General features: G+C 40.6%; 2 protein-coding genes across 2 annotated transcripts; one reads left to right on the top strand and one right to left on the bottom strand.

The window, feature by feature from the left end:
• Positions 1-287: 287 nt before the first annotated feature.
• LOC6529440 (selenoprotein BthD) lies at positions 288-940 on the bottom strand. The gene has a single exon (XM_002090408.4). The coding sequence runs from the start codon at positions 761-763 to the stop codon at positions 323-325; it is 441 nt and encodes a 146-aa protein (XP_002090444.1). The 5' UTR covers positions 764-940; the 3' UTR covers positions 288-322.
• A 1,449-nt stretch (positions 941-2,389) lies between these two features.
• Positions 2,390-3,005, top strand: LOC26535960. Its single transcript, XM_015197457.3, has one exon. It carries the CDS (start codon positions 2,510-2,512, stop codon positions 2,912-2,914), a length of 405 nt encoding a protein of 134 aa, XP_015052943.2. The 5' UTR covers positions 2,390-2,509; the 3' UTR covers positions 2,915-3,005.
• The last annotated feature ends 7,180 nt before the right edge of the window (positions 3,006-10,185 follow it).

Here is a 10,185-nt window from a genome sequence, read left to right as displayed (position 1 = left end):
CGCTGAGTTTGTCTTTTCATTAGTTTCGGGGCTTAGTGTTATCTTTGGTGTCTGCCAAGGAGCGAAATTCACTCGGCTGCAGATTATTTTGCAGATTAACTAAACAATTAGCGCGACGATGAAGCCTGACCTTTCGCCGGTCTTTTAAATGCGTATTTTGTAACGCCATGAAACAGAAACTTTGAGTGCACTTTACTTTTGGTTGAATAGTTACTTTCCGCTATGAGTGGCTTGCAAATAAGCTCGTTGGGAATTTTCGGCAAAAATGAATAATGCAGTGCAATATCTTACAGGTGTGTCGTAACAATATTGTAAATATTTACTAAGTATTATTTGACACATTTTTGATATCCCTCCTCCTGGCTCGACTGCCCTCGTTGTGCCGCAAATTGGTCAGCATCCGGCGATGTGATTCCTTGTGCGGATCCCTCAGTTGGAGGGCGAAACAAACTGGGGTTAGAATGTCGTCCACATGGGGAACCTTCGATGCACTGGGCATCCGCCTCAGCCCAGTCCATACACTTTGGCGGGCCTTGGCGTCATCGGTTGGTTGCGGGGAAACAGCAACCTCAAAGGATCCATCTTGCGGCGGTCCCTTGTCGTTGATCCTTAGCTGGAGCTTAACCCTTGGCTGAATGGCCTTCAGAGCCTCTGCCAGCGAAGAATGGAGGTGCAGGGCCCGTTTGCGATAGGTTGGACGATAGCGGCAGTGGTCAATGTAGAGCACCGGCTGCAGTGGATCCAGTGGCCTTTTGTCGGGCATCTCGGGGAGGCACACAGAAACACAGGTAAACACGTAAACAGGTGGAAATCTTGGGCAGACCACAGACCACGGACTTCAGCGAACAGCAGTCATTGCAGGATGAGGGAGCGGAATCTGAAGTTCAGAGGTTTGACACAATTCTCCTGGGCAACTCAAAGCCTCAAGCTTATCGGCCACCAGATAACCTGGCCGATGGAGGGGATATGGGGGCGCCTTCATAAATCAAATAAAAGAGCGTATCTGACAAATAAATCTTCGAGGGCGAAGCAGGCTCGGAAAAAGAACATGCAAATGCGCATGAAATATGCAAAAGCCGCAAGCCTTAAAATAAATACAAAAATTAAATCAAGCAACAGAGCTACATATATAGTGGTCTTTAAACAGAGGTAACCAGATAAGCAAAACGGTGAGATAAATGCTTAAAGTATTCAACAAAACGAAGTATGATTCCGATGAAATATTAAAGCCAAATACTCATAGAACGACAAAAATTATGTACATATGTATAATCAAAATTGCGAAAATGTGCTTAACGAAAAAATGCATCCACTTCAAAATGGTGAGCAATTAATTGAAAAGTTGAAAAAAAAATCGACATTTGCGAGTAATTACTGTACGTCTAGTATATTGTCCAGTTTTTGCTGACATTTTGACCTGCGGCGACGTGAAAAAAGAAAATGAAGAACTTTTTTCTGCAAAATTTACCAGGCAAAAGAGTAGAGAGCAGAGCATCGCAAACGCACAGGCACTGCCAAATAGAATACTGTGCACAGAAGGGAAGCCAAATGAAAAAAGGAAAATGTATATTTTAATAAACCGAACACAAAGCAGCGTAGGAAAAGTCGAGCGCCTTATTTCCCAGCATCGCAGCACCACCCACTGAGGCACCGAGTGTCGAGCCAGCGGCAAGGTTAGCCAGTTCATTCATTCGGTCTTATTCACAGTTATTGAAAGTAGAGCAGCGCGCTGCCTCTCGAATAATATGGAAATAAATAAAAGTAAGACCCGGCCACATGATAGTCACCAAGGGTTAGAGGTCGAAACGTGAGCCACCGACCCCCAGCCGATGACAGTTGACAGACGACGTCGACGACGACGACGACTACAACGGCTACGAATCCGAATCCGAGCTCGAATCCCGCCACAAATCCCAGGGAAAATATATTCACCGAATCATGGGGTTTGGGTCTACTGGCTGGGATCTTGGATATGGCTGTTCGGCTCCCTCTGATTGGATCAACATACTTAGTTTGTGTTGGCAAAATACCCAACAAATAGTCAAGGGAATGCCTTCGACATTCGCTTTAAGTTGCTCAGGTAGTTTATCGCAAACATTTGCCTTCGCCTTTCAATTTTGGGCTTAGTGAATGTCAAGAAATTTAAAACTCAAGATTGATGGTAGCTTACTCGAATTATTTTTAAAGGGGTTTCAGCAAGGGTCAAATGGGGCTATTTAATAAAAGCTCACTTCTTTGACTGTTTGGCTGGGTTAAATTATTATTATTGGTACTAAAAAGCCAGCCCCATTTCAGTCAAAGCTATCTGCTTAATCTAAAAGTTTGCTTATATTTCTTTTGAATATGTATTTTATAGTGCTGTCAATACTGACCGTATTAAGAAATAAATATATACAATAGAAAGAGAAAAGCGAACCTTCAACATATTACAAGGCACCAACTGTCATTGCTAAATACATCGACATAGGAAGTAAGATATATTTTGTACTTCTAAAAATACTGAGGTGAAATGAATTGGTTCAATAATTTATGCGATGAAAGCCGCTTAAAGTTTTTCCCCAATCTTCCAACACTCAAAGCTAAGCGTAAATACGGAGTGGACCTGATGAGCGCAGATGAGTGCTATAGTTTTATAAAGAAAAACTTGAAGGCTAGAAACGTTGCAGAAGAAGAACTGTTATGGAAAGTCCCCATACTTCTCGTGTGCTTGGGCTGCATAATAGTCATACTGTTTGCTTTTTGTTTCGCATTTAAGTGCTTGATAACGAAGGTGAAGTCCGCCGAAATGCCAAAGCATTTCGATTTTGATATATGTGAAGTTGGAAAATCACACAATCAACCACCAATCCACAAGGCCAGTCAAAGTGATCACCCAACGAAGAAAGGAAAAACTTGCTGTACTTGTTTAAAATGAAATATAGTTTGAAGCTATGTGAATCGATTTTGAATATGTATGGTATGTACTTATTAAAGGAGAGTAAGAATTACTTGTTAAGTTAAAAAGATCTGAATATGTTTTTGCCTGACCAAAATTAATAAAATATTTCCTTTATTGGCATTAGTTTACCTGTAAAGTCGGCGATAAATTTCTGATTTTTTCAGCTGCCCCACTCATTATGATAATTGTGCCCTTTCGGCCAGGAGGCCCAAAGTGAGCAAAGTGGCAAAGTGAACAACTTTCCGCTCGTCAGCTGGACTTATAGATGGTCGAGTAATCTGGCCAGTGGCCTCGCCCCATTTGTCAATGTTCGTCGTGCTGCAACTCCTGCAATTGCCACAGGGCTGTGGCATGGCCTTCGACCTTCAGCTTTACTTATTCATTTTCGGCTCGGATTTTCACTGGCCCCTGCTTTTTTCCAGCTTTCCACAAATTGGCCAATGCGTTTGTTCGGGCAGCCAGAAGTTGCCGGGGATTAAAAAACGCTTTGCATGCCAGCGGCAAATAGAGTGGGCGTAGAATGGGGAGTGGCGCGGGAATTGAACTAGGGCGGTGGTTCAAATGAAATGCGTATAAGAATTTGTGAAAATTATTTTCGCCGCCCGGCTGGCCGAAGCTTGATTAAATTTCTGAGCAAACGAGTCCGGCGGGCATAAAACGAATCCGCATCATTTATAAAATATTCTCCAAATAAATGAGTTTCCATTGATACACAAACATAGATGGCCGTTCATCGGGGGATTTCCCCAGCGTACCCGAATATATACACTCGTATATAAATATATATACTCTCCAATTTAGTCTTGGTTGTATTTTATTTATTTCAATTATGAAAAGTTTCCGCCCCCGGCGTGTTGCCCGAAAAAATGCCCACAGAATAAAAGGAAGGAAAAGCGAAAAGCAAAGTCGCAAATAGGATTTTTTCCTTTAAATTCACTTTAGTCCTCCCTCTAGTATCTGCTTTTATATTTCGCTCGCATTTTATTCCTGCGGACGTGGGGTAAACAAACATTAACTGCTCAATTGTTTTCAATGCGCTGCTTTGTCCTGAATTGATGAGCTTTAAATTGTTCGGCCATCGCCTCCCGCCACCTGCTTTTTAATAATCCCCACTTCGCCCGGTTTTATTGCCCCACCCGACCCCCCTCTCCATTACCGCAATTTATTCATAATCAAGAGTATTAGCCTAATTGGCATGTCAGGCGAGCCACCCAAGGCGTTTATTTAGTTTTATAGGCGTTCTTTAACTTGTATTCCTTTGGAACGTTTTCTCTCAACTCATGTGCAGCAGCAAAGGCTCGATTTTGTGTTAAAAAATGTTGAAAATTAAACATTAAAAAAACCAAATTGTTAGATGCATGATTTTTATAACAAACGGAATATGTTCGGATTTATTAATAGATTAAGTTAAATATATTTCTCAAACCGATTCAGATAAGAAAAGTCTATTGTGGGAACGTCATTTGCAGTATTTTTTATAATGGTTTTTGCCCAGTAACCAGAACAATGTATTCCATTAGCCTCTGTTATATTTGCTTGGGGCTTTTGCACTCGTTGTCTTCAACAGGTAAACCGTTTTTACTCTTTATTTTCCGTCTGCTGCCTTGTATTCATAATTAAATATTTTCCTTTCAATTTTCATAAAACTTTAAGTGCCTGGCATTCCCCTATTTTTGCCGCCTCGTTGTTATTGTTAAAGAGTTTTGTTTATCTTTAATTAGCAGTTTGTTTAAGATTTCTCATGAGAGTCGGTTGACTTAAGGGCCAATTGTAATGGCCGGGGAATGGCTTTGAGTTAGGGAGATACATATCTGGTTCTGATATGATTAAATGCCTAATTATTGCATGGAATTATCGCACAGATGCAGCCATTATAAGTTAATGTCTGGCCAGCGAGTTTTATGGCTTGCGGTCAATCACTGACCCAGCCAAGCCACAAGCTCAATAGAATTTTAGTTTGGCTTCAGGTCAAGCCCTCCACCAACAACTGAGGTCAGCATTTTGCGGACGGAAATTCGGAACACGTTCGCCAAAACTATGAAACTATGTATTCGTGTCGGTTGTGTGTGATTAATGGCAAAACTATTTGCACTTCAATGTGGAAAGTCATGGAAGAAACATTTTAAAATTGCATGTATCAACAAGTAGGGCGAATAAATTGACTTTCGCTTCAGGCAATAATGTGCAGCCACATTCCGCCCAAACAATTACAATAAATATTATTAAGCGTAGAGCAAAGTTTGCGCATGAATCCGGTTAACATCCGATTTGGGCCACAGTTGATGTTGACCTGCCATGGTTTTCGTGGCAGTTCCATCGTTTTATTAGTTTGCTACTCGGTCTCATCTTGTTTTTCTGCCGTATTTTCCCTCGCCTTTGGCAGATGCGTCATTGTTTGCCAGCGCCCTAGTGATTTTAGTTTGAATTTTACGTGCCCATCAAAGTGATTATGGGCACGCACACAGTGGGGACAGCCACAGCGCCGCGCCCACACACTACCACATAGATTTTGGTTCCATCTTGTTAAGGTATTCATGCACTTCATTAGGAGCCCCGTGTCGTGTATCTGCGTATCTATTGGGTTGCACGTAGCATTCTGTTGCCTGCCTGCTGGCGTATGTAGCTGTGTGCGGTTGTCGCCTGGGACACTGATGTTTACCGCTCGGCAAAGTCGTTTTAATTAAAGTTTGTGCAGGCATTGAAATTGTGTACCATTACACTTTTATGCATATTCAGCTGAGTGCGACAGTGATGGCACTCTTTATAAATATGAAGAAGTTGGAATAGGAGTAAACAAATTACTAATACGATTGGGTTCAGCCTGAAAAGTACGATCGTAATTCTGAAAATATAATTTAATACTAAGAAGATCGTCCGCCCATAATGCAATAAAAAATATATTTAGCAATAATTGCTTTCAAAAGGACCTCAATTTCAGAAAATGTAGATGTACTAGCAACTAAGAAAAAGAGTCATACAGTACTCAATGATTGACATATAATATTTCTTTTGAAACTTTTATTAATAAAATATGTTTCGAAATACATATGTATAAACTCTAGTGTTGTCGACAATTCCTGTCAACGTGCTATTTGCTGTGATTATGCAACGCAAGTATATGTTACCCGAAGAATCGAGTGTGAGTGCCATCGAGTTCAAACCACAAAGTTTCGGTCGTTCGTGGATGTTGTGTTGCTGTTATCGGTTTTACCTACCGAGAAATTAGTTGTATAGTTTCGCTACATATTAAGCCGATTAAAAGTTTTCCTATCAACAGTATTGTAATTGCAACAAGTTACTTAAATTTCAGTTTTTGAGCGAGGCGAGAATGCTAAATGAAGTAAAGGCAATGTGAATGCATTTTTAATGCCGAAAGACTTCTCAATGAGTCGCCCAACACCAAATAACCACAACTAATTTTTGCTGTAACAGAAATAGTAATCTCCGGGTTAAAGGTCATCCTAAATGTATTGAACACATAAAATAACTGAATGTCTAAACTAAGAAAAACCTGATTGAAAGTAAAGAAGTAATCTTTCCGATATGCTTAAGAGTTTTGTTTTGTAAATAAATACAAATTTACAGGTTCACAATTCCTTAAATCAGAAATGCTGCGTAGCTATAATTACACATTTTTGGATTTAAATAAAATATCAATTAAGCTTGTACACCATTTAGCTTAATCCTGTAGAAACTCTTAACTTTTTGCTCAGCGGCTGCAACAATTGTTTTATTTGGCCAGACACTTTTCAGCTGCTATGGGTTTCCCTAGGCGTCTGTTCTGGACATTGAACTGTTTGCTATTGGGAAAGAAACATAATAATTGTCAAATTTCCAGACAACTTCTTAACTTAAAGTTGAAGTTCTTTACTCAAATCAATGGGAAAAATACTCAGCATTAAATGCGGCAGACCGCAGCAACCGAACAAAAGTGTTTAAAATCCGGCATGAAAACAATTGGCGGAAAAATGTCAAAAACCAAAACCATAATGGCTGTGGAGACAGGGGGAATGGTGGGGCTTTTTGGACGTCCTTGCAGGACATTTCCAGTTTGCAGTTTGCATTAATGCCGGTTCGACGGCCCCTGGCATTGGTAATAACCCCAAGTAAATTCCAATTCAGGAAATGCACAGAAACGCATAAATTCACCCACGCACACAAGCGGAGAACAGAACAAACGACGAGAATTTGCAATTGCATTATAATTTGTTGTTGGCCAGACGGCGCGCTATTGTTGCATGTTGCACTTGCCCAGAAAAGTATGCAACATGCCGATGACAAAAGCCTGTGTCCTGCGTGTGTGCCTGCACATTGGCTTGCTGCTGTTTTTGGCTTTTGGGCTGCTCTGCGATGGCATTATTAATGCATAACTCTGGCTGCTGTGGCACCGGGGAATTCCCGCATTCACTGCCGCTGCCATTGCCACACCCCCCTTTTACCTCCCTGTGTTAATTAGCCCGTTGCTGTTTGGACAGCCCTGCAGCCAAAGAGCTGATATATGCCCCAAAAGTTCCACTCACGATAGCACTGAAGAAGTGTAATTAAGGCCATCGGCGATTGAGATACGAATGATTCGTAAATACGCACTGTACGGTCATTTGGGATTTCAGGACGTAGTCTATGATTTCTACTGAGAAAACTCAAGGACATCTATATAGTGACAAAATCTATCCGTGCAAGTTTCATATAAGCCCAACTTCCTACGTAAAAAGGTAAATTTAATGTCTAATTCCGATATTGTGGCACTGCTTTAAGTCTAGTGCTTTTAAGAGCTCAGTTCTTCGGCTTTCTCTTTCCCTAACATCCTTTTCTAGTCCTTGCCAACACACAAACGCACATATACATGCCGCTTCCGTGGAACGTGCCGGAGTAATTGTGTTTGTGGGACAGGCGCGGAGCATAAAAGTGCAATTTATATGCTCAAATGACTTTATGATGCAACCCGGCAACGCAAATCCTGGTGAAAAACCAGTAGCAAAGTGTTGAAAAACAACATCAGCCGCAACAACAAGGGCGAGCTCCGAGCACGTGAATTGTTTACATGTGATAGAGATTAATCCGTCAACACAAAAAGTGGTAGCTTCCACAAGAAGATGGCGACGAAGCTGGAGTCAAGTCCTCTCAACAAGAGGTCCTGGGAATTTTAAGAACTGAGAGGAGCACAGAGAAGCGCCCCGAAGAAAACTCAATTAAAGGCTTTCACGCTTACCCTTAAGTATGGCTATCGTAAAGAAAAACCTAATCATCAACCCCGCCGACAATTTTATATAAGCTTGTTTCACCCACAAACTTCTCGTATTTTTCTGTTTGGCACATGCAAATGTTGGCATGCAGTTGGGGCTCGTCATAAACACGAGCTCTGTGGATCTAAGGTCCTTGGGTCCAACTGTGTGTCTTCACCTTCAATTCTATTGTTTTGTTGAGATACTTTAACTTTAAGTGCGGTTGGTTTGTACAACGTTTTTAATTACATTTATTTAACTTAAATTTGGATGACTTAACTACGCTATAGTCGAGTTCCCCGACTATCTGATACCCGTTACTCAGCTAGTGGAAGGGAGAAGGAGAGTCTTAAACACAGTTTTTGGCGGTTTGTAGGCGTTATAGTGGGCGTGGCAGAAAGTTTTTTGGCAAATCAATAATAAATCAATATTACAAAAATGAAAAAATATCAAAACATTTTTCAAAAGTGTGGGAGTAGCAGCTTTGGGCGGTTTGTGGGCGTTAGAGTGGGCGTGGCAAAAAGTTTTTTGGCAAATCGATAGAAATTTACAAGACCAATACAAAAATGAAAAAATTTCAAAACATTTTTCAAAAGTGTTGGCGTAGTAGCTTTGGGCGGTTTGTGGGCGTTAGAGTGGGCGTGGCAAAAAGTTTTTTAGCAAATCGATAGAAATTTACAAGACCAATACAAAAATGAAAAAATATCAAAACATTTTTCAAAAGTGTGGGCGTGGCAGTTTTGGGCGGTTTGTGGGCGTTAGAGTGGGCGTGGCAACATGAATCTGCATGCTGAATCTCAACTTTCTAGCTTTTATAGTTTCTGAGATCTCGACGTTCATACGGACGGACAGACGGACGGACAGACGGACATGGTCATATCGACTCGGCTATTGGTCCTGATCAAGAATATATATACTTTATATGGTCGGAAACCCTTCCTTCTGCCTGTTACATACTTTTCAACGAATCTAGTATACCCTTTTACTCTTCGAGTAACGTGTATAATAACTTTGAGAATAATTGAAAATAATTTATAAGGTACTAAATGTGACGTGTGGTTAAATTTGTACCGTGCTTTAAATATAAGTTTTATCATTATTTTATCACTTCATTTTAAAAGGGTATACAATAGGTTAGCAAACTAAATCAGCTTTTCTCGCTTCTTGTTTAAGCTTTTATATTTTTTTTCAGCTGCGGTAATTTAACTTAACATGGATTTTCCCTTTCTCAGTTTTATTAGTTGAAGCTGCGAGTTTCAAACCAGGAAATTTATAGTATTTTTTCTAAGCCGGTTTATGCATATGTGAAAGATATGTAAATTCTAGACGAATGCACAGAGGTACAGTAGTAGTTGGGAGACGAGTTTTTCCTGCTATCCATGAATATTCAGTTTCAGTTAAAATGAACTGGCAGAGTGCTTTAAAACAAAGCGAAACGTAATATTTTAAAGAGATGGTTTGAGGACAGAACTAGGCCCACGAACGATTTAACCGCATAATTTGCAATGACAAACGAGGTCGCTCCGAATGCGCACAATTACACAGACATCGCTGAGTAGTTGGGTCGATGCACTGGAAAAGAAGGGGAACTAGTTCTGTATTTAAGTTCTAACAATATGAAAGTCCGTAACTGAGCTTTTTAACAATATCAACGAATTATAAAACAATTAAATAGTTAAAAATAAAAATGTATTGCAAAAATCTTAGAAGAATTAAGAGTAGCTTCATTACAACTTCCCTACCTACATTAAAAATAAATGGAAAATTTTTTAAGTTTTTTTTTTTTTGAGTGAGCTGAAGAGTGACAGAGTGTGGTTGAGGTCGACCTTTGGACAACCGCCCAACAAGCGGCGACGGATGAACCTCGTGTCCTTGTGTCCACGGAGGAAACACAAGCTCACAGATGCCGACGCAGACAAATGACAAGCAAGACACAGTGAGTCGCAAAAGTACGCCTCTTGTCCGGGGACTTGAGCTAGTTAACCCGCAGATAGGGGGCGCAGGGCGATTTGCGGTGGGCGTGTC

This window comes from Drosophila yakuba, chromosome 2R, assembly GCF_016746365.2.
Source record: "Drosophila yakuba strain Tai18E2 chromosome 2R, Prin_Dyak_Tai18E2_2.1, whole genome shotgun sequence".
Classification (NCBI taxonomy): domain Eukaryota; kingdom Metazoa; phylum Arthropoda; class Insecta; order Diptera; family Drosophilidae; genus Drosophila; species Drosophila yakuba.
The sequence above is the reverse complement of the archived record's forward strand: the minus strand, read 5'-3'. Positions and strand labels throughout refer to the sequence as shown.

What these genes read in the sequence shown, in the direction of transcription:
- LOC6529440 (XM_002090408.4), bottom strand. Translation starts at nt 763, where the DNA reads ATGCCCGACAAAAGGCCACTGGATCCACTGCAGCCGGTGCTCTACATT.
- LOC26535960 (XM_015197457.3), top strand. Translation starts at nt 2,510, where the DNA reads ATGAATTGGTTCAATAATTTATGCGATGAAAGCCGCTTAAAGTTTTTC.